Source organism: Wallemia ichthyophaga (genome assembly GCF_000400465.1).
Source record: "Wallemia ichthyophaga EXF-994 unplaced genomic scaffold scaffold8, whole genome shotgun sequence".
Lineage (NCBI taxonomy): Eukaryota > Fungi > Basidiomycota > Wallemiomycetes > Wallemiales > Wallemiaceae > Wallemia > Wallemia ichthyophaga.
This window is the reverse complement of record NW_008806281.1, coordinates 112,698-138,009: the sequence shown is the minus strand read 5'-3', so window position 1 is coordinate 138,009 and position 25,312 is coordinate 112,698. Positions and strand designations below refer to the sequence as shown.

The 25,312-nt window shown below is 45.1% G+C and overlaps 14 protein-coding genes and 1 non-coding gene across 15 annotated transcripts; 11 read left to right on the top strand and 4 right to left on the bottom strand.

Annotated features, from left to right (window-relative positions):
* Positions 1-42: 42 nt before the first annotated feature.
* J056_004447 (Branchpoint-bridging protein) lies at positions 43-1,592 on the top strand (the record flags this gene model as incomplete). Its single annotated transcript, XM_009269642.1, has 2 exons — positions 43-1,401; positions 1,458-1,592. 2 exons carry the CDS (start codon positions 43-45, stop codon positions 1,590-1,592), a joined length of 1,494 nt encoding a protein of 497 aa, XP_009267917.1.
* A 150-nt stretch (positions 1,593-1,742) lies between these two features.
* Positions 1,743-2,316, top strand: J056_004446 (uncharacterized protein; the record flags this gene model as incomplete). Its single annotated transcript, XM_009269641.1, has 2 exons — positions 1,743-1,835; positions 1,891-2,316. The coding sequence occupies 2 exons, from the start codon at positions 1,743-1,745 to the stop codon at positions 2,314-2,316; spliced, it is 519 nt and encodes a 172-aa protein (XP_009267916.1).
* Positions 2,317-2,656: 340 nt separating this feature from the next.
* J056_004445 (uncharacterized protein) lies at positions 2,657-4,145 on the bottom strand (the record flags this gene model as incomplete). The annotated part of the gene is made up of 2 exons (XM_009269640.1): positions 2,657-3,561; positions 4,061-4,145. 2 exons carry the CDS (start codon positions 4,143-4,145, stop codon positions 2,657-2,659), a joined length of 990 nt encoding a protein of 329 aa, XP_009267915.1.
* Positions 4,146-5,761: 1,616 nt separating this feature from the next.
* On the bottom strand, positions 5,762-5,842 carry J056_004994. Its single transcript has one exon. It is a non-coding gene; the product is annotated as a tRNA-Pro (tRNA).
* Positions 5,843-7,123: 1,281 nt separating this feature from the next.
* On the top strand, positions 7,124-7,501 carry J056_004444 (uncharacterized protein; the record flags this gene model as incomplete). Its single annotated transcript, XM_009269639.1, has 1 exon — positions 7,124-7,501. One exon carries the CDS (start codon positions 7,124-7,126, stop codon positions 7,499-7,501), a length of 378 nt encoding a protein of 125 aa, XP_009267914.1.
* A 27-nt stretch (positions 7,502-7,528) lies between these two features.
* Positions 7,529-7,978, top strand: J056_004443 (uncharacterized protein; the record flags this gene model as incomplete). Its single annotated transcript, XM_009269638.1, has 1 exon — positions 7,529-7,978. The coding sequence occupies one exon, from the start codon at positions 7,529-7,531 to the stop codon at positions 7,976-7,978; it is 450 nt and encodes a 149-aa protein (XP_009267913.1).
* A 1,155-nt stretch (positions 7,979-9,133) lies between these two features.
* On the top strand, positions 9,134-10,485 carry J056_004442 (putative tRNA threonylcarbamoyladenosine biosynthesis protein Gcp; the record flags this gene model as incomplete). Its single annotated transcript, XM_009269637.1, has 5 exons — positions 9,134-9,511; positions 9,565-9,719; positions 9,768-10,074; positions 10,125-10,213; positions 10,257-10,485. 5 exons carry the CDS (start codon positions 9,134-9,136, stop codon positions 10,483-10,485), a joined length of 1,158 nt encoding a protein of 385 aa, XP_009267912.1.
* Positions 10,486-11,317: 832 nt separating this feature from the next.
* J056_004441 (uncharacterized protein) lies at positions 11,318-11,683 on the top strand (the record flags this gene model as incomplete). Its single annotated transcript, XM_009269636.1, has 2 exons — positions 11,318-11,366; positions 11,415-11,683. The coding sequence occupies 2 exons, from the start codon at positions 11,318-11,320 to the stop codon at positions 11,681-11,683; spliced, it is 318 nt and encodes a 105-aa protein (XP_009267911.1).
* An 82-nt stretch (positions 11,684-11,765) lies between these two features.
* Positions 11,766-12,363, bottom strand: J056_004440 (Ankyrin repeat-containing protein P1E11.10; the record flags this gene model as incomplete). The annotated part of the gene is made up of 2 exons (XM_009269635.1): positions 11,766-12,277; positions 12,324-12,363. The coding sequence occupies 2 exons, from the start codon at positions 12,361-12,363 to the stop codon at positions 11,766-11,768; spliced, it is 552 nt and encodes a 183-aa protein (XP_009267910.1).
* Positions 12,364-12,388: 25 nt separating this feature from the next.
* On the top strand, positions 12,389-14,061 carry J056_004439 (Protein SMG7; the record flags this gene model as incomplete). The annotated part of the gene is made up of 2 exons (XM_009269634.1): positions 12,389-13,320; positions 13,368-14,061. The coding sequence occupies 2 exons, from the start codon at positions 12,389-12,391 to the stop codon at positions 14,059-14,061; spliced, it is 1,626 nt and encodes a 541-aa protein (XP_009267909.1).
* Positions 14,062-14,682: 621 nt separating this feature from the next.
* J056_004438 (putative inactive purple acid phosphatase 29) lies at positions 14,683-16,578 on the top strand (the record flags this gene model as incomplete). Its single annotated transcript, XM_009269633.1, has 2 exons — positions 14,683-15,984; positions 16,033-16,578. 2 exons carry the CDS (start codon positions 14,683-14,685, stop codon positions 16,576-16,578), a joined length of 1,848 nt encoding a protein of 615 aa, XP_009267908.1.
* Positions 16,579-16,638: 60 nt separating this feature from the next.
* On the top strand, positions 16,639-17,821 carry J056_004437 (Peroxisomal membrane protein PEX16; the record flags this gene model as incomplete). Its single annotated transcript, XM_009269632.1, has 3 exons — positions 16,639-16,783; positions 16,836-17,616; positions 17,662-17,821. The coding sequence occupies 3 exons, from the start codon at positions 16,639-16,641 to the stop codon at positions 17,819-17,821; spliced, it is 1,086 nt and encodes a 361-aa protein (XP_009267907.1).
* Positions 17,822-17,865: 44 nt separating this feature from the next.
* Positions 17,866-21,368, bottom strand: J056_004436 (DNA repair protein RAD2; the record flags this gene model as incomplete). The annotated part of the gene is made up of 5 exons (XM_009269631.1): positions 17,866-18,228; positions 18,273-20,835; positions 20,896-21,005; positions 21,056-21,266; positions 21,316-21,368. 5 exons carry the CDS (start codon positions 21,366-21,368, stop codon positions 17,866-17,868), a joined length of 3,300 nt encoding a protein of 1,099 aa, XP_009267906.1.
* A 162-nt stretch (positions 21,369-21,530) lies between these two features.
* On the top strand, positions 21,531-23,745 carry J056_004435 (putative methionine--tRNA ligase, cytoplasmic; the record flags this gene model as incomplete). The annotated part of the gene is made up of 4 exons (XM_009269630.1): positions 21,531-21,636; positions 21,684-22,873; positions 22,920-23,175; positions 23,225-23,745. 4 exons carry the CDS (start codon positions 21,531-21,533, stop codon positions 23,743-23,745), a joined length of 2,073 nt encoding a protein of 690 aa, XP_009267905.1.
* Positions 23,746-24,152: 407 nt separating this feature from the next.
* On the top strand, positions 24,153-25,223 carry J056_004434 (uncharacterized protein; the record flags this gene model as incomplete). Its single annotated transcript, XM_009269629.1, has 2 exons — positions 24,153-24,807; positions 24,856-25,223. The coding sequence occupies 2 exons, from the start codon at positions 24,153-24,155 to the stop codon at positions 25,221-25,223; spliced, it is 1,023 nt and encodes a 340-aa protein (XP_009267904.1).
* Positions 25,224-25,312: the final 89 nt, after the last annotated feature.

Sequence of the window (25,312 nt, the reverse complement as noted above, 5' to 3'; positions counted from 1 at the left end):
GAAAGCGGGTGGAAGCGAGTAGAGATACAGATACACTTCTAGATGCCGCACAGCCACCCCACGGATACTCCCGCGTCTCTAAAAATTTTGCAGCTCTTTCTCCGCGCTGTAGCTGCACCTCTTCATCACCAACGCCCATGTCCTCAGGCGAGTGGAGAATGGCGTGTACACAGACCCACCGCTAATACGCCACTCACAGCTAACAATATCCCACTGGGTAACAGACGCAAGTATGGAAACGGCGTTGAGGAAGAAGCACCCCGCGGAAGACCAACAGAAAGACCAGAGAAGAGGATGAGAGAAATGCCTCCACCGCCACCTCCCAGCGATCACCCACGCAAGCGTAAATCGAGATGGGGCGATGCTGCAGACTCGGGTGCTGTCCTCCCCACCGCCATCTACAACGCCAACGCGGCACCAAAGGCTATTGAATGTTACGCTGCTCAAATGCGTATTGAGGAGATTAATCAGAAAATACTTAAAGGCAGGTTTGTCCCTTCAGAAGCTGAACGCAGCCCTTCTCCACCCCCAAGCTACGATAGCTGGGGTAAACGCACTAATACCCGCGAACAACGCTACAAACTTAAGCTTGAGAGAGAGCGCATTAAACTTATCGATAAGGTGATGAAGATGGATCCCAGCTACAGACCTCCTTCCGATTATAACCAGGCTAGGCGGTCAACGCGCCCCACTGAAAAAGTCTACATCCCCACACATGACTTCCCAGAAGTTAACTTTTTTGGTTTACTTGTTGGACCGCGTGGCAACTCACTCAAGAACATGGAGAGACAGTCTGGCGCTAAGATATCTATCAGAGGTAAAGGTTCCGTCAAGGAGGGTAAGGGTAGGCCAGATAGTATGGATTCATCGGGCGAAGAGGATCTTCATTGCGTTGTTAGCGCAGACTCGGAGGAGAAAGTGAGGAGGTGTGTAAAGCTTATCAACAAGGTCATAGAGACTGCAGCTTCAACACCAGAGGGTGAGAACGATCATAAGCGCAGCCAACTCAGAGAGCTCGCCTCTTTGAACGGCACTCTCAGAGACGACGAAGGCCAAATCTGTCAGAGCTGCGGTGCCGCCGGCCACAGAAGATGGGAGTGTCCAGAGGGTGAAAGCATTACTACGCAGATTAAATGTGCGCTGTGTGGTCAGTCTGGTCACTTGTCCAGAGACTGTACCGTCAATCCAGCCCAAGCGGAGCAGATCAAGGGCGCTTCCAATGCACCTGGTTTCGATAGTGAGTACGCAAACCTCATGGCTGAGCTTGGCGAAGGCGGCGGTACCAGTAAGGGTATGATTGAGGGTGGTAGTGGGCAGACTGCTGCCCAACCAACACATACATCCTATGTTGAGAAATGGCAGTCAGAAGGCAAGAACCTGCCACCATGGCGTAATCCAGACGTGAGTGAAGAGTGTAACTGTATCAAACACAGCGAGCTAACAAATCAAATTTTCAGATATGGGCTAGTGCAAATGCTCAAACAGGGGGTGGATATGGAGGAGGTGTATCTTACGATCAGAGTGGATATCAAGGATACTCATACGACCAGCCCTCTTATGGCGGCTACCAGCAATATGGCTATACTAATTGAACAACGTGATGACGTAAATGTATCTAAACTAACTATTTGAAAACTTTCATCTGCCGTGTAAGATTTCCTTTTTAGGCAGAGACATTCCAAACTTAAAAATATTTGTCGATTTTGTCTTAAACCACCACATCGCAGAGGTCGGACGCAGACATGCTGATACCTTGTGTAAATACGCATGAAGTTGACGACAACTCAACGCACAGAAAGCGTCTCAATAAGCTCGTTATCGGCGGGCCAGTCAAGGTGAGCGTGGTGTGCTAATAAGTTCGACGAGACGGCTAACGATAACGACGCGTAGAATTCATTCGCGCATCTATCGCACACATCCAAAGACAAGGACAAGGAGAATGTTCAACAAGTGCGCGAGTCTCCCATCATGCAGAACAGCATTTCTATCAAGGATGCACAGCTGCGGGCTGCGCAGGTGCAAATGCAAATGCAGAACGATAGCGGCGAGAAGGAAAATGAAAATGGGGATGGGAATGCAGACACCACTCAATCTCAGCCACTCAATCTCACTGTATCTGATGATGGCTTAGGCGCGCTCCCCAGATCAGCTTCAAGCGTTGGCAGACTGGCTAGCGTTAAGAGAAAGCCCGTTCCAAGACTGTCGAGCAAGGGAGAAATTGTTCCGAGCTCGTCTAACATCCACCTCAATGATCCTTTCTCCAACGCTGACTTTGCTCCCACACCCGCGATTACTATCACCGCTTCAGCTCAGTGATGCACGCAGCACATAGCACAACACTCAGCTACACCATTAAAGAGGCTGGCCCTCTTGCTTAACTTATCTCCACATAGCAGCCCATTCAGTCACGTACATTCTTCACCCTTTTAATAAGAAATTCCTAACTAACTTATCCAATTCACTCCAATTCACTCATTACGTCTTCACCCCTTTTCTTGTAGCAAATATACATGTGAAACATTACAAAATTTGAAATGGAAACTAAAGGGAGTGACTTGAGTGAATTTGAAGAGGACGACGTGAATATGAAGCAAAACTAGCTAATTGATTGAAATGTAACCTGTATCAAAAACGACCTTAAAGCATATGCACAACCTCAAGAGATGAGATTGCACGTCGCAGCGCGTGAGTATCGCACCGCAGATTTCCACTTTTTCTTCCTTTTTCTACCGCTGCTGATGCCACCGCTTTTAACACTCTTGCAATCATCCACCCAAGATTTGTTCGGTAGTTGAAGCTTTCTCTTGTGATTATCAATTGCGAACATCACAGCATCCTTGAAGAGTATTCTGTGGTGTGCAACGTCGGCCTTCCACGCGACAGGGCTAACTGCCTCGTTCTTAAGCAAGCAATTGCTGATCTGTTGAAACTTGGCCTCCAATCCAAATTCCCTGAGGAAGCTAACATGATTCATATCATATTCTGCAAGACATATACCAAGATGCGCAAGCTTGTCGAAGGATCTGCATGCATCTTTGACAAGAAGCTCGGCATCCTCATCTTCAATCTTACTTGTTAGAGGAAGAGCGCCGCCCATGCCTTCAAGAAGGAATCCTCTCGCAGTGAAGTATTTCTGGGAATGGCCCGGTGGGGCGACGCTGATTTCAAAAGTAACAGTGGTGACGAATTGCTGCACACAGTAGAGTGGCTCACTTTTTATGGTTTGCATTGTAGCCAAATCCCTTTCGAATTGAGCGTTGCATGCTCTCCACGCTTCCACTTCCCCAGCCTGTAACTTGCTGTCACCATTATTCAGAGCTTGTCTGAACTCCTGCTCCTTATCCCTATTCCACATCTCTGGACGATTTTGGTCGTAGCGTCTGTCGTATATGCGAATCGTGAATGGCTTGCTGTAGTTGTCGCGTCTTAATATGACCTCAATAGATTTATTATCGCCGACGTAACGCGAGTTTACTGTCCAGTATGACACTTTTTCATTGGTGTTGTCCAGCGTGAAATACAACTCTTTCTGTGGTTTGTAATCGAAGCTGTGATTTATGGCTTAGGTGGTGTTTCAGTTATGATGCACACCACTTACTATTCCATGTTGACTTTGACTTTGGCAATAAAGTGCAGGAGCTTAGCAAAGAGTAATTGAGCCATCTGTACTATGTTATAGTCCCGTCTCATCCAAATGAGGAAATTGATTGGCGTGAAGGTCAAAAGCGGCAAGCCAGCAACTATGATGCGATAATGACGCAGTTAGTAAGAATTAGAGCGTGTAGAGGTTGTATCTAGACTTGATAACTATATTCGATTTGCAAATCAACTAGCTAATTGCCGCACCAAGCGCATTTCAATTGATTACAGTGCATATGATGGCGCCAAAATGCCCAAGACGAATTTAAACGAGATTATGTGAGGTCGTTAACGCTAAACCAACCTCGATTGCTTCCAAGAATATCCCCAAGACGTATCGCACGTCGCACACAGCGTCACAACGGCAACGTCATCGCTAGCGATATCAAACACGCACTTGGCGGATATTTCTTATACCAACTCTGGTGATTAGCCGTACTTGAACTCGAGCAGAAAAACAAATACGGCGAAACACCAATATCGCTAAGCGATGGATGGTATGACATTTGAAAAGGCTATCTAAATTGCAAATATAGAATTGTCGTAGTCGTACAACTCTTTCAACTTTGCGAAATCACATTTACATCATCTGCGGACTGCCTCGTCTTGGTGGTTGAGGTTAGAGAGTCCAAGTGATGATAGCAAACTTCCTTAGAGTAACACTCAAAGCGGACTTTGAACGGACTGCCAGCTCTTAATGAAGTTCAGAGAGAGTTGAACCAGTGAAGGTAAAGTTTACTGGGATTAGTGCAGAATATTTACAGGGAAAGGATTATACCTGCCTTAATATGGCCCCCAAGACGTTTTAACGCAAGGAGAAGAGTAAGGAATGTGGGCCACCTAAATACCGCAGCGGCAGCCAAGAAACACGTGACTCGCGCCTCGTGTTTGTTGTTTTTCACGAATCCGGCTACCCTCGTTCCCGGTAACACCGGCTAACGGCGTAAACATATCTGCTCAGCTATTTTCCTCAAAGCTTTCGGTGCATTCAATTAATCTTATTGCTGACTGTGGGTTATCGAATACCCTCATGGCTAGTCACGTGGCTATCTGCATGCACAGCAAGCGCTAAGGAGCAGCAAATACACTTTTGTTTATAGTGCTAGCGCTCGCAGTATTTTATGTATTTGGTTGCCTGTCCAATCACCCAAGCTCACCAACAAACACACTGAATCAACATTGGCAATCTTCCACTAGGAACATGACAAAATTCACAATCTCATTCACAACTTATTATTCCCAGTAGAAAACTATCACGAATCATAAGAAGAAGCAAATAGGGAAAGCAAGTTTAAATTTTTCACCTTCGATGATTTCGGCATGCAATTACCTCCGCTAGATGATTTGCCAAACATAAGGTTTTTTAATCCTTCAATCTATGAAGAGGATCAATTTGTTTAAAGAGAATTCCCGAATTTGACCAGAGGGTGTTATCAAAGGAAGCCTCAGCGCGAAACGTTTCGGTTGAAAAATTTGGCACTGAGTTGCTCCAAAATTGGGGAAAAGCATGTCCTGCGATTAGTGCCTTCTTCCTTTTGGCACTAACTGACGATACCATCAACTCAAAGAAGAGGAGATTGATCTGCAAAAGAAAGTGAAAGACGAGAAAAGCAAGAACGGTAGCTCAAAATCTTTAGAAAGTACAATAGCGTTCTTCAATGATCCATTTGAGGGTTTTAAGCAAACAAACACGGTTGACAAGTTGAAAAGTTTAAATTAAAATCAAGACAGGAGTGAAGAATACAAGCAAACCTAAAACAACAGAAAGGCCAAAAAAATCAAAATGAACAATATTCTTACCTTGAAGTGTAATTCTTTTGATTTGGACACTGCTTGATGAAATACGCATTGCCACCAGATGGTGTTTGCGTATGCGATCGAGAGATGCGCACTTCAAGCAGCCGGCGAGCCGACAGCACCAGCAAAAAATTCTAGCACTTAACGCAATCACGTGGGAACACTTAGAAGTCCGCTGAGATATCCTACAGCACACATATTTTCAGGCTCATTACCTTCTAAGAACTGAATGCAATACCCAATTGCAATTCAAGGCTGCCATACAACTATGACTGAGCGAGTGCTATCAAAAAGATCCACTTGGAAACGATGGAAAAAAAAGGAAGGGTTCGACAGGGATTTGAACCCTGGACCTCTCGCAAATTGGTGTCCCAAAGCGAGAATCATACCCCTAGACCATCGAACCGATACTAAAAGATCCGATCTAAAACATTCATATCCGTAAAAACTTATTATACGAAATTCTCTATTTTGGAGGTTTTCACGAGTTTTTACGCCTTCCCCAATCTACTTGAAGTTGGTAATTACATATTGAAGCTGTATTAAATGTGCGCCAACATCGAAACAAGTCAAAGTTTGTTGTCGTGGACTTTCCAGCGACAAGAGCACTTTGCAACTCTTTGAGAGTTCTTCAAAAGCCAGCTCAGCACCCATCCACGCGCCTCCGGTTGCTCCACGTAGTTACCTCCCAATTTGCGGCACACATGCCAAGAACCGCATCCCTTTGAGTCACTACAATCCACAGCTTTCAATGCACAAGAAGTATAGATAGGCGAAAAATATTAATCCTTGTAACGCTTTTGACCATATTATGACTTCTATCTAGAGCACTGTGCATGATATAGATCCTTAGAAGAAGACTTGAAGAACACCCACAAATGGTACTCATGATTAACGTATGAATGCTTTCAGCTTTTGCCTGATTCACAGCTTGTGGAGTCCGCACTTGGCTCAAACTCAGCTTCCTATCAATACACCAGCTGAATCAAACGCCTACAAAACGCATCTAGCCAGCTTTAAGATGCTGATGAAAGATGCACGTTTGAAGTCAAGTGAGAAAATTGGCGATGATGTACTCAATGAATTGACTGACTTTAAGCTACCACCAAAGCCTCGAGTCTCTGAAAATTGAATTATTGTAAAATTAATCTGCCCAGTTCTCAACCTTGATTTCCACGCATTCACAATGTCGTATTCAAAAGTGATCCTACCGCTAAAACCAAAGCAATTCATCTCCAACCAACAAGTGAAGGTGTCTTCCAACCTCTTTCCCCTGAAGGAGAAACCCAAAGTCCGCTAACAGTCGTTTCATGTGTAAGATGTGAGCGTCGAGGCAGACAGGCCAAAGATACGCAGCTGGAACGATATTTTGCGCGCTGTGAAGTTTTTCTTGGTAAGCGCTCTATCTCTCAACCTGAGACCTTGTTGTGTGGCTAATAATGAAAATCAGGAACGCGAAGTCACTTTTGGAAATATGTTTGCTTACGATGACCATGCTCTACTTTATAGCTTAAAGAGGCTTCCTTTCGACAACGAGATCCTCTTCTTTTCAACACCTTGTAGTACAACAAGGCTTTCTGCAAACGACGTTGTCTTGAACATTGACACATCGTCCATTCAAATTTTGTAGGAGGGTCGCTTACACGCGATAGCCCTAAAGCTGATTAGTCTGAGTGGTTCAATAAATATGACTGTCGGTCCAAACCGCCGCCTCAACAACCAAATGAGACGCCAGCTAGAGAAGCAGCTCAAGAAGGTCAAGGTTGAGACCAATCACATCCCTAACCGTAAACAACCCTTCAAAATCCAAGACGTTTCCGTGAACAATGCAAACACTTACACATTTGAGGAGTACAATGGGAGAAAGCTGAGCAACACAGCTTATCTTAAATCTACGCACAACTTTGTGCTCAGGCTTCTTCAATTACCCGTTATTGGGAAAAGCATGACATTTTTTTCAATGGAGCTACTGAACATTATCCCAGGTCAGATTCATCCAGGCGGGGTTTTAAATTCTGCCCAGACCAAAGACATAATGAGTTTCTGCAAAGTTAAGTCATTGTAGAGACTGAAAAACTATCGTGGTCAAGCAATGTCTCTTTCCAGGAATAACCCTGTCATCAGTGAATTTGGCTTCAAAATTGATTCTAATGCCATCGAATGCTCTGCATCAGTAATCAAGCCATCAAGTCTTGAATACGGCAACCGTCTTCAGATCCAACCCAGCGAGCCTGACGTGGAATGGGATAGAAATTCACAAAATATGACATTCTTCAAGCCAGCGACAATTAATAACTGGAAGCTGTTTGCTTTTGGAAGACCAGACGAGTACGAATGGCTGACAAATTTCCTCAAAGATGTTGTTGCAGTGTGTATGAAGAGAGGTATGACGGTACTCCATGAGCCAGCAATTTGCTTCCTGCGTAACGAGAATGCCAGCGTCAAGACAATTCTCAACGAATCGAAGAGATTGAACGTGAAGACAGATTTTGTCCTTACAACTTGCAAATTTGAAAAATCAAACACGTACACAGTCATCTAGCAATACTGCGACATACATGTAGGAGTTCCTTCGCAATTATTTGTGGCAAAAAAAGGCGATCAATGCCAAGCCAACCTATGTCTCGAATATTTTTTTGAAGATAAACGTGAAAGGAGATGGCGTCAACCATACACTGGTTTCACCCAATCCATACCTTGCTCAGCCTGAAAGAGTGATGTGCTTCGGTGTCGATGTTACCTACCCTCCTCATGAGATGAGGACCATTATGTCGATTGTTGGAGTTGTCTCAAACACAGACCAGCGTGTCCCTAAATTTATAGGCAGTAAAGTACCTTTGAGAGTACGCCAGGAGATTATTGAGAACCTGAAGAACATGGCCAAAATAAATGTCAACGTTTACAGAGAGAGAGAGCAATCTAGGTGCTATTCCTAGGCACGTTCTGCATGTCAGAGATGGCGTGTCTGACGTCAAGTACCGAGAGGTGCTCCAGCACGAGAGGCTAGCAATTGTTCAAGCATACAAGGAGCTGATTGGTGGCAAAACTCCAAAGATCACCGTTATGGTTAGACAGAAGCTGCCTCACGTCAAATTCGCGCCGCTTAGAAATGATCTGCAGAACAAATCATGCAGCTGCAAGAGTGGAACGATAATTGATCACCCAAGTGTCACTCGACCAAACCAATTTTAATTCTACGCCTACACGCACTCTGGCTTGACGGGTACCTCTAGAAATTTAGATATGACGTATTACACGAAGACATTGGATTCAATGTCCTAACCCTCAGCCAGACAATATACGCGACATCTATGACATACCAGATTGCTAATCTTGCGGTTTCATTAGGTATACCCGTATACTATGCCCACAAACTAGATGATAGGGCTCGCTTATACCTGATGGATGGATCTGAAGCAGGATCCGTCGTTTCTGCTACTGCTGATGCCTCGAAGTTGATGGTGAGTGGATTGAGAGTGTTGACTTTCGTTGCCAAGCGATTTACAGGAAACACAAGTCAAAATTCGCAAATAACCATACTTTGATTAATAAATCGTCATTTATTCTCCTCTTGGAAGTCTTTCGCAAAAGTAAATTGCAGAACATAATCCAATCATTCATACTTGTTGTATTAAACGCATCCAAATTATAAATTCTCACCGCCGCCTTCGCCATCTCCTTACACTTTGACGATCGCATGCGAAGATCGATATTCCCAGTATACAAAGACGTACGGCGGCGGCTGATACTAGCATTGGAGAGCTCAGCAGACGACACATGTGCAGCGATAGTGAGCAACCATCGGGAGATATTATCAAATGTGGTGATGAAACAGGATCAAATACATGAGCAATACGGAGGGATACACCCGCTGTACGCAACGCAAGGACACATGAAAAACATATCGCCTGCAATTTCAGAAGCGATCCGTCGTGCTGGAGTTGCATTTGGGGATTTGGACGCGATAGCTACTACCGAAGGACCCGGCATGAAAGGGTGTTTGCAAATCGCGATGGTCGCAGCCAAGTCGCTAGTCGGGGTTAGTGGAATACCGCTAGTAGGCGTACATCACATGGTGGGTGGGTGTTATTCGCAGATAGAGCTCTATCTCATGCTATAGCATTGTAGCAAGCGCACGCCCTTACTTGCTGTCTGACAGAAGAGAATCCCCCGCAATTCCCATTTTACACGCTGCTTTGCAGTGGAGGACACACGATGATAGTCGACGCGGAAGAAGTCACCAAAATGCGAGTGCTGGCGACGACAAACGACGATTCGATAGGGTAGGTTTAGAATGGTTGGTATCTCGTAGTCTACTCACACGCTCCAAGCAACGCTTTCGATCACGCCGCTAAGCTCCTCAATATACCATGGTCAGGCAAGGCGCCGGGAGCCGCATTGGAGGGGTTTGCGAGGCACACTGAGCACTTGTTTGGCCATAAAGATGAGGTGGATTGTCGTGTCAAAGAGTATAGACAGAAGCTGCGCGTACCAGCCCCCTCTCAGCTCCTGTTCAGCTACTCGGGCCTCAGGAGCGCGTTCTCGAGGCTGGTGGATGAGAGTGACGGCGGTGATGTGACGAGAGTAGCTCTAGCGCGCGCATTCCAGAGTGCAGCAGTGGCGCAGTTGGCTGATAAGGTGGGTGGACGGCATGTCAAATTCAGCAGTCAGTCTGAACTCGGGAATAGGTGACATTGGCACTGAGCAAATCTACCGTCGAACCATCTAGTCTGGTGGTTAGTGGGGGTGTAGCTAGTAATGGATACCTGCGCGAGAGGTGTGTCTTGATTTGATTATGCGCTCACGCTAACAAGGGTAAGATTGTCAGATGTTACTGGAAGACATGGCTTGAATATCTACTTTCCGGCGCCAGCGTTATGTACTGGTGGGTCTGATCTCAACTTGCCCCTCGCAAACCACTCTTACCATATTTACGCAGACAACGCCGCCATGATCGCATGGGCAGCCCACTACAAACTTGCTAAAGGGGAACTAGCAAATCCTGCCACACTCATGCCACGAGCAAAATGGTCACTAGAGGACATGTAATTTATCATAGACATTTCAAAATTTATGGGTAGTGAGCTACAAAAAAGCCTTTTATACAATTCTGACGTTCGTTACGTCGTTTCTGGGATAACTTTTTTACCCAAATTTGAAAGAGGTATGCGTTTTCCATCCAAGTGGATGGTGATAGGTTACAGTGCCAGTTCGCATATTGAGCTGATGTAGTTGTTCGAGACTTCTCTTCTTAGCTAGGTGAACAGTTTTCAGTGTTACGAGGCCTTCACAATCCATATAATCTGGAACATAGAAGCTCAAGTCCGCTGAACAAGCATATTCAGATAATCTGTCATTATCAGGTTTAATTTATTCTTCAAACGTGATATCAACGCAGTGATCCATGCTCTTCGGGTGGATTTTTGCAGACCTATTATAGAGGCCGTCGAATTTCCGTCATTCAAGACTAATGTAGATAAACACAGCGCAATATAAACCTAAGAAACCGATAACAAAGAAAGCATAATTTTTTAAGTTGGAAGCCATAGGAATCTAATTTGAGTTGAGTGATGACCAATTGAAAAGCAATTCAACTCACCCGATTTTGAGGTCACAGAATTAAAATCTTAGCAGGGCCCGAAGTACAATAACAGCTTGAAAATTACAATTGGATACTCTTTTTACACATTCCTGTCAAAGAAACAGATAGCTAGCAATACGTCATCTGCGACTGGAAGTAATAGGTGGATAAATAGCCTGATTTTAAAGAATAGTCTACAAACCAACATGACATCATCATTTGCTTTAATTTGTTTTCACATTTAACAATTTTCAGCGGCTGTGGAGCGGGCAATTGCTTCTAACGTAATTACAACAAATAATGGACAAAGTTCAAGACAAGATTCAAGGTGCATGGAAGGGATTCCACGGTGCGTGATTGAGGTTTTCAGTGTACACACGCCTAACACACGACACAGGCGCAGGAGAGGCAATTCGTGGCACATTCAATGAGAGCGTCGACAGGGCCGGTGACCAAGTAGCAGGCCGTCAAGCTGGCAGCGTTGAAAGCAAGTCAGATAACCCGGGCACATCGAAGCAGGGCTTAGAAGAGATGAAGGATGGTATGGATAAGCTCAACAGCAAAGGCAACACTGGTGGATCACAGGAAGGCAGCGTGGAGCAGCCTAACTCCACCCAAAGCCAGCAAGTCCACAGCGTGCCACCAAAGTTACCAGAGAGACAATAAGTTAATAGTGTTTTCTTACTACCGTATCAATGTTCCGTCTAATACGCTTTTACAAGAAGGCGGGATATCACTGCAGCAGCTACTACTGCTGCTGTCCCATCAGATTGCGCGTCACCAGCTCCCTCAGCCTCTCATCGGGATCTGTGCCGTCTCGTTGTGCCTGTTCCATTATCTCGGCTATCTCTCTGCCAGTTTCCGTATCTTCGAGTGCTGTGTTATCGTTGGTGTTTGGCATTGATACAGGCGCTGGACCGACAGATTTGAGATATTCCTGCACTTCCTCGTGCTCATCATCCTGAATGAGTTTCTCGAGTGGTGTGAGACCTTCCGCGTTGCGATGTGAGGCGTCAGCCCCGTGTTCCACCAGCAGCCTTGCCACATCTTCATCCTCGGCGACAAAGAGCGGCGTTTCGTGATCATCGTCGACGATATTTACATTACCGCCTTTCTCAATGAGATAGCGGAGAAGATGGGAGTGAGAGTAAGATGTAGCTGCGTGTAGAGTGCTGTAACTGTTTTCGTCCAGTGTATTTACATCCAATCCGCATTTCTCAACCAGATACGCTACTCTTTCCATATCACCTTCGCTGGCGGCTGGTGAAGTAGTTAAAATTGATATTTGCACCATATGTACACGCACACAGCCAAATATTTTTATCGTTCGTTGGATCGCTCACCATTTCTACTCACGACGGTGATGGTAAGATGAGCATCACGGAAAAAGCAGCGAGCAAAAGTCCTTGGGATACAGACTTGACATTCCTAACGCAGTCGTACAAGCGTACGCATCTCAATGCACTGCTAATGGGCCCAGATGACGCTGTACAATCCACGCTTAGTGCGCTGTGGAACAACACCTCACATAATCTCATTACAGAGTATAGACGTCGCATACGCAATTTAGATGGCTCTGAGAAACAATCTAAAGTTTCTTACGAGAGAAGACGCGTCTTGCAGCACTTTCACTCCTTTCTTACCAAAGAAAAACGTTTCTACGTCGATATCATCAGCCGAACTATCTCACTGTACAGCCTCGATGAATACAAGTACACTATTAATGCGATTGACTCGCAGGATGGCGATCATAAGCAGGATGTGCAGATGGATGTCGATAGCGATGAGGAAGTGACACGCGCAGATGTCTCCTTAGACTACTCCAACACCGTAGCTGACGAGGGCTCCTTCGACAGAAATTTGCGGGCGTGGATTATTTACCGCTGTCTCATCTACATTGGTGATCTGCTGAGATATAAAGAGCTGTACAATGAGGAGAAAGGTCGTCCTAAAGCTGGGCAGCACGTAAAGGACAATGGAAAGAGACGTATCTATACTCAGGTCGTTGCTTGCTACAATCTCGCAAAATCAGTAAATCCTCATGAAGCACTCCATTTCAATAGCTTGGCTGTGGTGTGCAGCTATAACGATGACAATTTAGGTGCACTCTACCACTACTACCGTTGCATCACTACCACGAAAGCACCAAAACAGCCTCAGAATCTCGCACGCAATAACATCACCTCCATTCTAAACAAGGTACTGGACGAGAGTGTGGAGGAAAATACTGACGGAGGTGACTATAATGTATTAGTTAAACAGCTGATAAAGATCCACGCCATGCTCTACTTGAATCGCAATGAGTGAGTGCAAGAAGGGGATTGCAGTTGAAGTTCTAACACCAACCCAGCATACAAAGTGTCACCAAACTAGTCAACAATTCCACGCGTCTCTTTAGGAAGCTGCTGGATACACACACTCTCAATTCTGAGACAATCACTAGAATCGTCGCTGTCAACATTTGCTTATACCATTCTTTGCGCACCTATAGACAAATTGATATAGCCGGTGCGAACATGTCGACGGAGGTGCGGAAGAGTACCGCACACAAATACCTCGTACGTCTCATCACCCATCTCATGCGCAGCGTGCGCGTGAGTTTGGAAGAGGTTGATAGTGGGACCGGGAGCGAAGGTGATGACGTCAGGTTGTCACACCTGCTGACTACTTCGATGAGGAGATCGCTGCCAGCACTGCGCCTTAGTATGCACTGGCTCATCTCCAATATAGATCACCACCTCAAAGCCAAGATGGGATCCAAAAGTAACAGTATACCGGAGTTCTGGAGTGAGATGGAGTATTTCAGAGATACGATACATAAGTGCTTCTATGGACTCGATTTCCCGAAGTGTGGCTATGCATTCGATGAAGATGAGGAGTTCTCGGAATTCGAGGGCGTGAAGAGGTGCAAATTTTTTATCAACACTGTCTCAGCGGAGGAAGTGCGGCGATTGAGACGAGAGAGACATCCTAATGAAGACCAATTTGATAGAGTGATGGATGTTAATGAGCTGGTTAATAAGGCACTTTCTAAAAACGGATAGGTACAAAGTGAGAAATTTCGCCGAATGTCACAAATGAGCAATCAATAATCAATATGATAGGTAATTTGTAAGCAAATATGAATGATCTTAGATAACAATGAGCATCGCTGCAAATAATTACAAATTCTACAAAGAGTTTTCAATCGTTGCTGAGAGGGTAATATCGGAGATGTTTAAGACGGAGAGAAGCACTACAATGCTAGAGTTTATAAGACGAGTGTTGGAGAGAACGCAGGTGGAGGAGTACATAGTTTTGACAAGTCTAGTGCTGCTGTATAGATTGAAATTGAGATTGGTGTGTTTGACTCAGTGCGCTTGTGTGGCTGACAGAGCATACAGCCAGACGTACAAGGGAGCTGCTCTAGTAGATTGTTTATAGCCTCAATGATACTGAGCTGCAAATCACACAGTGATAAAACATACAGCAATCAGAGTTGGGTTGTGGTTACTAGGTTTGACTTACACGAGGTGAACAAAATGGAGCGGGAGCTGTTCAAGTACTTATACTACCAAACAAACGTCGATTCACATGAATTAGAATACATTTTAAATTATTTCAATTGTAAGCATTTATATGTCACTTAGTCTACACGCTTATCGGCTTACAGGCCTACAACGAAGATGAGGCAATTTCTTCTAAGCTTTATAATTTCAAGCTTCATAACGATAATTCTATTATCGCGATACTCGCTCCTCAGTACGAATTACACACCAAAGCACAAGCAGTTGCTTCCACTCCAATGGCAGAACTACGACTACGTGAAATTGGTCGATCACGGCAGCAACAGCAGCGACGACAACAGCCTCTATGATTCAAATTACAACGTACTCGAAGCTCCACTTGACATATGGAATCCAATACTTCCACATTCCACACCCATCAATGATATCACCATAAGAAGCTGCTCACTCCCACCTTCTTTGGAGTATTACTTTGGTGGCTGTTATCCTCCTTCAACTTCTGAGGATAACAGCAAGTATGGCCCTTGGGTTAGAGTCGGCATGAGCTTAAATGTACAAAATGGACGCGGCCATAAGAATAATTACTTGTACTACAGAAGGTCTCGTAGACTAGACGTCAGCTACATTGATGACATCAAACTGCTCTCTTCTGACAGCTCAGAAAAATTGGATGAAAATTGGTTCAAAGTTAAATCGAATCCATCACCAAACACCCGCCTCTACTACCACACTCATCCTCCATCCTCCAATCCACGGCCATCAGACGCAGTCACTGAGGTTGATATCTTGTTCGGTGATGGTCCGCCATGGCCAGACTTCAAGCGCGTACAAGGTGCAAACATCCAAGACGCGTCATCCAAGAATGAACGCATGACTTTCACTATCCGCAAAGGCTATAAACACCCCAAGCAGCCTGAACAATTGAAATTTAGAGATAACGGACAATTCCGCATACTACAAATTGCTGACCTACATTTCAGCGTGGGCAATGGTACATGCAGAGACACTGACAAGTCACCATGCCAAGGTGATCCAGACTCTATACAACTTATGGCAGAGACTCTCGACGACGTCAAACCTGATTTCGTTGTCTTCACAGGCGATCAGTTGAATGGACAGGGTACGTCATTCGATGCTGTCAGCGTTATTTCCAAGGTCTACAGCGAGGTGATTAAGAGAAAGATACCATTTACCGCAATTTTCGGTAATCATGATTCTGAGATGACTGATTTACCTCGGTCGGAGCAGATGAGAATTATTCAGGCATTACCCTTCTCGCTCGCCCAGCCTGGTCCTTCTGATATCCACGGCGTTGGGAATCATGTGCTTAAAGTGTACTCCCCTGATGGCACCAATTCTCACCTCCTTACCATGTACTTGTTCGATACGCACGGGCTGTTGCCTCCACCTCGTTACAACCCATTCAAGAACATGATGGGGCAGTATGACTACATCAGACAGGTACGATGAACTTAAATGTTTTACTTTCGTTTCTCACACCAGTCGCAGAATCAGATCGATTGGTTCGTCGAAGAATCGGACAACATCAAACTAGAGAATCGACCATTCATACCAAAGCAAGGCGAAGTCTTCGATGACACGCACAAGAGAATATCACAAACACCACAAAAAGCTAACGCATTGGTATTTGCGCACATCCCCTTGCGTGAATACTACGACAGTCCCGCCGATCTCGACGCCAACGGGACCCCTATAGAAGGATGGGGTAGTAAAGGCATTGAAGATGGTGACGGTGCGAGTGGCATAAATGGTGGCTTCTTCAACGTCGCTAACGAGCTCCGCCGCGGTAGCGACACCACCACCAACGAAATAAGAGTGATTGCACATGGACACTGCCACCTGACTGACGAATGTAGGCTGATTCAAGGAACATGGATCTGTTTCGGGGGTGGAAGCTCATACTCGGGCTACGGGAAGAAGGGCCACGACCGTAGATTCAGAGTGTATGATGTGAGTGAGTGGGGAGAGACAATTGAGTCTTGGAAACGCACGGAGACAGGGGAGCGCATTGACGGCCTGATACTTGTAAACTAGTTATGAGTAGTGTAAAGATAATTACCGCATTTCTTTGTGTCATTAGCAATCATCACGAAAATGTCAAACGACATCGGTAGCGTGAGGAACGTTAACAGGAAAGACAAAGTAATCGCTCTTTCTAAATCTATAGAGCCGACTCTGCGTACGCTGGCATGGCTACTTCCTGGCCGCTTCGACGATTCAGAGTTAGTAGCCGAGATGAGTGAGGGATGATAGTGTATACACAGCAAAATACTAACGAATACGCTACACAGTCTTCAGCTCACTCAACATGCTCACACAATCACAAGATGCGCACTCTGCGAAGCACTCTCTCAACGCACACAGCAGATACACATCCTCCAACTGGGGACGCCTGCACGCCCTATCAGCCAAGCTGCTTTCCTTGACGACCTCTCTGCAGCTCCTGGGCGAGATAGTGATGCACCGGCGAGAAAAGCGCGATGAGCAAGGTCGATATGCGCGCCATCGATGGAATTACATAACGGCAATTGAAGCGTTAAAGTTTACACTGAAGTTAGTCATTCTGTTGAAAACGCAACTAAGACCGCTAGTAACGCCATGCACGCCCTCTCGTGACCAGGATGTAAGCCTCGATCCAGAGTGCGATGAGGCCAATAGGGGTGTGCGAGGAGCGAGGAGTGTAGTCGATCTCAAGACCAAGTATGGAAGTGTCGATAACTACTTGCATGCCACTGCGCTCGATACTGACTCACTCACTCCGCCATCTGCATTAGTGAGGCCGCTGAGTAGTGGCGCGCAGGTTTTCTCGGAACTCATGCTTATTGCCGAACCTCTAGTGTATGTTTTGGCACTCAGACGCCAGTTCGCTAGGACACAGACGCGCACTAAACCTTGGAGAACCAAATCCGAATGGACACCGCTACTTCTATCGCTTTCCATGTCGGTAATGAGCAGACAGCTGCGCAAGTATGGTCATAAGAGCAGGAGCGGTGTGTCGCCATACTCGTTTGACGTCAACAAGTCAAGCATTGAGGCTAATGAACAGAATAGACGGGAGCAATCATTTATTAGGTGGGTTATGCTATGAATATATACACCCCACTAACAATCCCATAGATACTTGCTTCGGGGTCCTATTTGGCACGACTTCACTAAACCGCGCGTCGAATCAGTCGTTAGCAGGCTGCAGAATTGGCCACTGGTCGGTATTGCAGCAGGCATCGTCGGCGACTACATACCTCTCATTGACGATTACCACTTCTATACTTCGCAATAGCGTACTGTTACAACAGTTCATAATACATTTCATAGTTTAGTTTACTAATTGTCCTCGCTATCCCATGCACTAGCATTATCGCTAGCGTCGTCTTCTTCGCTGCTCACCTTCTTCCTTTTCTTTGTGGATTTAGTAGCCTCCTTCTGATTTTTGGCTGATTTGCGTGGTCTGGCGGTCACTTTCTTGCCATTGCCTCTACCTCTACCTCTACCTTTACCATTACTTCTGCTGCTGCCTGTATCTTCGTCCACCTCCTCGTTGTCGTCTTCTACTCTACCACCCCTAAACGCTCTCACTACCTCCTTCAGGCGGTTGCTGGAGTACGCAGCCATTGGGCGTGGACCTAACACACCACTACCCGCGCTATCATCAAAGAACCTATCGAGAGATGTTTGAGGCGCTGGTTTCTGAGATTTGTTAGTAAACAGTATTTAATCAAACTCCCACTCACCCTATTGTTCATGTGCTTGATGACAGGTATGATAGTATCGTCAGTCTTATGAGCAGGCCATCCCAGATAATTGTAAAGATAATCTCTCAAAGAATCGAGATCCGGTATACCCCACACAAACTCTTCATTGCTTTCATCAGCCTGTGCACCGTAGTAAGCAGCTCTGACACCAGAATCCGGGAACTCCTTATCGAGAAGCAAATTCTTATTCTTCTTTTTAAATGTCTTTCTAAATTTCGTACTCGTATCCTGTTGAGTATCCTTGCCATTCTGAACCTTTGTCCACCAATTCTTGAATCCAGTGAGCGTGTTGGGGGACTCGTGAGCAAAATCACCCAATAGTTCCATGGCCATGACTGGTCCCACACCACTGAAGCCATTTGTATAATCTGATCCAAGGATATATGCCAGTTCAATAAGTCTATCGCGAGACAAAGACAGGTCTTTCTCCAGATCGCCCAACACGTAGCACTCCACAAACTGCTTATCGTTGAACATATTCTTGTATACGATGGGCGCACCGAACAGAAAGATATCACTGTCATCTGTTATAACTGCATCTACTAGATTTAGTTGGGCGAGTTTCGCACATTGCGCCTCAGCTTCCATTGGAGCTGTTATATAAGGAATACCGAAAGCTTTGAGCATTTTCTGTATTTCGCCAGTCATCTGAACTGTAGGGTCGTCACTACCACCCGACATTTTCTTCGCACTCTGCTGTAAACGTCGAATATCCTTGTCTGCTTCATCAAGCATCTCATCATAATTTTTGTTATTCGCTTTGCTACTGAATGCTATATAGTCCTTTTCTTCATTCTCTATCGCTTCTTGCGCTTCCATTTCATTATCGGAGGCGTCAATGTCGATTGGTGGTGACATTTCTCGCGCACCATCGGGTTGCATTTTTGGCTGCTCCGTGGTTTGTTCAGCGGCATATGCAACTGCTTGCTCTATTTCATGCTCAACTGCCTGCTCAGCAGAAGTGGATGCTTCGGGTGAAGGTGTTGGCTCCCAGCCGCTATAAGCGCTTTCGGAATCTGAGTCTAATCCTACACCTCCAGTATCAGGCTGCGCTGGTACTGCGCCTGAAGCTTCAATTGACTCTTCCTTCTCCGTCACATCGTAAGGCTGAGGTAGTGGCTCGACCTTTTCCTCCTTCACTGTAATTGGACTACTTGGTTTCTCTGGTATCATCCCTGACGGCTCCTGCTTCTGCTCACGAACATTTTCAGTTTTTTCCTTGACTTCGTCTTTCTCTTTCGAGTAAACCGCCTCCATATCAGCATCGCTGCTCATAGATTCCTTTTCCTTCTGCTCCTGTTCCTGTGCCTCTTCCTCCTCACTTTCGTCAGGGAACAACGGAATATCTTTGTCAGGTGGGGGTGTCTCCTGAGGAAGCTGCTGCGGCTGCTTAGCATGAAAGTCTTGCAGCGTGACATTCCGCTTCTTCTCTCCTCGTGGTTTAGCTGGTACATACTTTGGTATCATCTTCCGTTCAGATGTGGCTTTGACTGGAGGCTTTACAATGGTTTGTCTAACATCGGGCGGTGTATGATCCACTTTTTTAGACGCTTCCACACTCCCAGTACCCCTCACATGCTTGATGGAATCCAGCTGCTTGTCAAGACTCTCAGTAGCATTTTCCTTTTCTTGATGTCTGCGTGTAGATTCCTTCAGCAGTCTCAAGCTATCTTCTTTGGCTTTGGTTACCATACTCTCATCTAAAGCAGCATCGAGACCGGTAGACTGCGCTTCATTCTCTTCGAATCCAAGTTGCGGTGGCTGTGGCGTTGAAGATGGTCTATCTTCCACCACTGGAATATCTGTTACCACAGCTGGAGGTATGTTCACCTCCTCCATGTCAAAATCATCCTCATCTGTGTCTTCTGAAACGTGCATTTCATCATTTTCATATTCATTCTCATGATCACTCGATATCTCAATCGGTTTCTGACCTTTTTCACCTCGCTTGTCTTGTATACCGAGCACCCATCCACCACCTTCATTGTCAGACTTACGCATGAGGACATACTCTCTATTCCGCGAAGTAGAAACGCGTAAAGCAACCGGCGCGTCTTCTTCTTTACCCATACCTTCGGAGTGGTTGATGAGTTTTTGAGTGAGATCGTTCCTTTGCATCAAATTATTAATCTGAGCTCTAGAGAAATCGATAGCTGTCGACGATTTTCGTAACATATTCTCTAAGCGAGAGAAAGATGTGCTTCTCGACTTCAATCTCATATCACCAATCAGCTCGTACTGCACTTCCGGAGGAAGCTGTTTGAATGCATCGGAAGTGGTGTCGAAATCTGATGGTTTCATTGTCGATATGAAATCACGCAGCTCATCTTCAGTAGCTAGACGCGGATCGGGTATGCTGGACTTGGGACGCTGAGGTGCTGCTGGTAATTCGTAGGGATCTAGACGCCTTTTTTTCTGCGTTGCTGCTTTCTGCTCTTTTTTTGCTGGTGAAGCTGTGTTATTGAGATCATCGAGATAAGCTATATTCCCATCTCCATCTGCGTCGTCGTTGTCTATACCACTTTTAGAAGGACGCTTTTCACTGATTAGTGATGTTAGTGATGTTTGTAATGATGTCATTTAAAATGTAAGCGCGACTCACGCCTTCTGTTGTTGCTGTATAGCTGCCTTGCGCAGCTGTGCGGAAAGAAGCTTAGACGCTATCAATGCGTGGCTCTGGCGTGCACCCTCTCGTCTGTTCTTGCGCTCAGACTGGGAGTAAGTCAATAAGGTGTCACGCTGTTCTTGTAGGCGAAACTGACAATGGTAGATTTCTTGAGCTTAGGCGCGCCACCGTCGAATACAAATACAGGCTTGAGGCCATAAAACAGGATTTTGAGTATACGCCTCAGGAAACCGAGAATGTGGGCATTGGTGAGGGTGTGGCCTTGCTTATCCTTGATAGCTCGAAGAAAGTGGTAGAGCCAGATGGAAGAATCTATCGCGACTCTCTTGCCGCCCAGCATTTCAAGTCTGGTGATCTAATTAGCGGGAGATGGAGATGATGGCAAGATCTACACACTTTACAGGCCTAGCGACTGGCTGAAGCAGCTGCCAGAGACCCTTTACACCCATATCCTGGAATTCAGTGGTGGTGGTGCAGAGATGAGATGGGAATTTAGATTTACAGCAGATGTTAATAGTGTTGATTAATAGCGGTGGCTTTTAAAAGATATACATTGGTAGCTTGACGAGATTTGTCGGTAAATAGCCTGTCTTCTTTCTTCATTTCAAACTATGACGACGTATAACGAGCAAGTGGAGAGGAAATTAGTCGAAAAGGACAAAGTTATACTTCCAGAGGATGACAGGGAAAATGTGCTCATCACATCTGCACTGCCTTGTGGGTTGGTTGCTGGCATACCCATCAACAGCTCACAAGCACCTCAGACTGCAACAATGTACCGCACTTGGGAAATGTGATTGGCAGTACACTCAGCGCAGACGTATTTGCTAGATTTAACAGAGTTAGAAATCGCAACACTCTCTACGTTTGTGGTACTGACGAGTACGGTACGGCAACAGAGACGAAGGCTATCGAAGATGGCATCACTCCGAAGGAATTGTGTGACAAGTTCACAGCCATCCACAAGCAGGTCTACGATTGGTTTGAAATTGAGTTTGATAAATTTGGGCGCACTTCCACAGATAAGCAAACGGAGATTGTTCAAGACTTCTACAAGAACATTAGAAGCAACAATCTCCTTGTCAAGTCTACCAGGGAACAAATCTATTCCGTCGAAGAAGACAAATTCTTGGCTGATAGATTCGTTGAAGGTACTTGTCCATACTGTCAAGCAGACGACGCTCGTGGTGATCAATGTGACAAGTGTTCGCGTACTTTTGATAGTCCACTCGAATTACAATCCCCAAGGTCTAAAATGAATCCAAATTCACAGCTCGTAACTCGTCCAACTGCTCATATGTACCTGGATTTGGGTAAATTGCAGCCATCATTAGAAGGTTGGTTGAAAGACACTGCAAAGCAATACAACTGGCCTGCAAACATTATCATCAACTCAGATAGAGAGATTGTCGAGGCTAGAATGAAAGCTGGTCTTCAACCTTCTGCAATCACTCGTGATCTTAAGTGGGGCGTCCCTGTACCAGCCGTAGGAGATGCTGAGGAAGACGCTGAAATGGCTGGAAAGGTCATGTATGTCTGGATGGATGCTCCAATTGGTTATATCTCCATCACTGCAAATTACACCGATCAGTGGCAGAAATGGTGGTTAAATCCAAAGAACGTCAACTTATACCAATTTATGGGCAAGGATAACGTATATTTCCATTTGTGTTTCTTCCCTTCCTTGTTGTTAGCAGATGGACGTGACTGGACTAGACTCAAGTACATTTCATCGACAGACTATCTCCAATATGAAGGTGGAAAGTTCAGTAAATCAAAGGGTGTTGGTGTATTTGGTAACAGTGCTAAGGAAACAGGCTTGTCACCATCCGTATGGAGATACTTCTTACTCAGTCGTCGTCCCGAATCTGGTGACACTGAGTTCACATGGAGTGACTTTGTCAGTGCGAACAACAACAACTTACTCAAGAATTTCGGAAACTTTGTCAATAGAGTGAGTTATATTTTGTCTTACTTCTCAAAGCTAACGTGAAGTCTAGGTTCTCAAGTTCACCGCTGCCAAATTCGACAGTCTTGTGCCTGGTGAAGCTCAAGACACTAATCTCATCTTTTCAGATGATTCCGAATTCATGGCACGTAAAAATAGCTTCGTTAAGGATATCAATGAGATTCTGAAAAGATACATTGACTCTATGGAGCGCGCACATCTGCGATCTGGCTTGGAGGATGTCCTTGCACTGTCCAGACGTGGTAATGAGTGGATACAAGAGAACAAGCTCGACAATGCGCTTTTGGGTGAGTCGATTAGAGTGAGAAAGACCCTAAAAACTAACAAAGCGATAAGCTGAGCACCCACGTAGAGCTCAGAGAACAATACTGGTAGCTATTAATCTCATCTACATACTTAGCGCAGCTGTGCACCCATTCATGCCATCAACCTCAGAATCAATCATAAATCAATTGAACGCACCACCACGCACTCTACCAGAAACATTCGCCATAGATCTTTACCCAGGACACAGAATTGGAACACCAAGCATTCTATTCACTCGTATAGATGAGAAGATGGAAGACGTCTGGAGAAAGAAGTTTGGTGGTATGCAAAGCGAGGAGCCAAAACCAGAATTGTCGAAAAAGCAGCTGGCCAAGCAAGCAAAAGCAGCGAAAGCAGCCAAGGAGGTAGTGAAAGTGCCAGATACACCAGAAGCAAAGGTATTGAATGATAGTATCTTAGCTCAGGGTGATCGGATCCGTGACGTCAAGTCAGGCTCAATCAATGATGCAGATCTTGATAAAGAAGTAGCGCATTTGAAGCAGCTTAAGAATGATATGGAAGCAATGATAAAGAAGTTAGAATCCATGTAAAATATCTATTTAGAATCATACTATCCTCATATTATCCTCCTCATATTATCCAATGAAATGTAATGTAATCCGGATTATTACGGCGATGTGAGTGGAGTGAATGAGAATTTCCTCGAAACGCTGAGATATTCATGTGCTTACAAAGTCACCCTAATAAACTTTTTTGTCCCTAACCGATTAGATTTCAATCGATTGCAAAATTTTTACCAAAGAAGATTACGCGAAACAATTTAATCGAGATAAATAGCGGGCAGAAGAGCACATAACTAGAATATATTCATACAGATATTAATTGATTCATTTGACGTATTATCACAACGTCATCTAAACAGGCACTCCACGTTTGGACATTTTAAGCGTACTTCGTTCGCTGGTTGATTCTTAACTAAAAACAGCTAAATACAAAAATGATTAGCAGCCAAAACCAACGTCGCTCCAGCTCAGGTTGGGATCCAAAGCAATCTGAGCGTCGTCGCTCCTCTATCAAGGCCCTCGCTAAGCCTTCGGTCCAGCAAAGACCATCGAAGCCAGAAGGCCCAAATATCCCTGCAGACAAGATCAAAATGATCATCTCCGACGTTGATGGTACTCTCTTCGACGATGACCACGGTGTTCACCCAAGAGTTATTGACTGTTTCAAGTGGTTGAGAGCCAACAAGCCTGAAATTCCAATTTTGCCAGTTACTGGTAAACAATTGGTATCTATCAATGATATGCGTATCGAATGTGACCTCCTCGATATGCCAGTTGGTGCCTGTCACGGTGCTATTATTTACAACCCAGACGGCACCGTCCAATCTCAACAAAAGATCAACAAAAACACCGTCTTGTCTGTTGTTGACATGATGATGAAGCACAACAAGACCTGTATGCTTTACGAGCACGACAAGGTCCACTGTGTCTCTTTGGAAGAGAGGCCAGACAAGGATTTCTTCGAAATCTCAAAGGGTTTCGATCCTTCAATTTCTGACAAGAGAGGCACCGACTTCTTAGAAAAAGTTGATAAGGAGGAAGTCGTCATCTGCAAGATTTTCTGTCCAATGGAGGAAACCGTCATTGAAGGTGAGTATTGGTTTTACTTAGCTTATTTGTCAAATTGACATAGTTTAGACTTCATGACTCTCCTTCTCCACGAGCCACGTTTCCCAAGAGACTCATTCAAGTTGACTCGTGCACTCCCATACATTATTGAGTTGTGTCCACCAGGTGTTGACAAGGCTGTCGCATTGGCTCACTTCTGCAAGGTTTACGGTATTGCACCAGAAAACACAATAACGTTCGGTGACGGTGAGAACGACGTTGGAATGTTCAAGGCTTCAGGTTTCTCTTGTTCTATGGGTAACGCCATGAAGGCACCAAGAGAAAACTGTACACACAGAACTCTCACCAACAACGAAGGTGGTGTTGGTGTCTTCCTTGACTCCATCTTCAGACCAGATTACCAACCACCAAAGGATCAAACCAGTGCTATCGAGTAGATAATTATTAATGACGACAATTTTACGCAATGTTTTGTTAAAGCGATAAATCAATTTGTTATAAATTTAGCATTGCTTGCGATGCATTA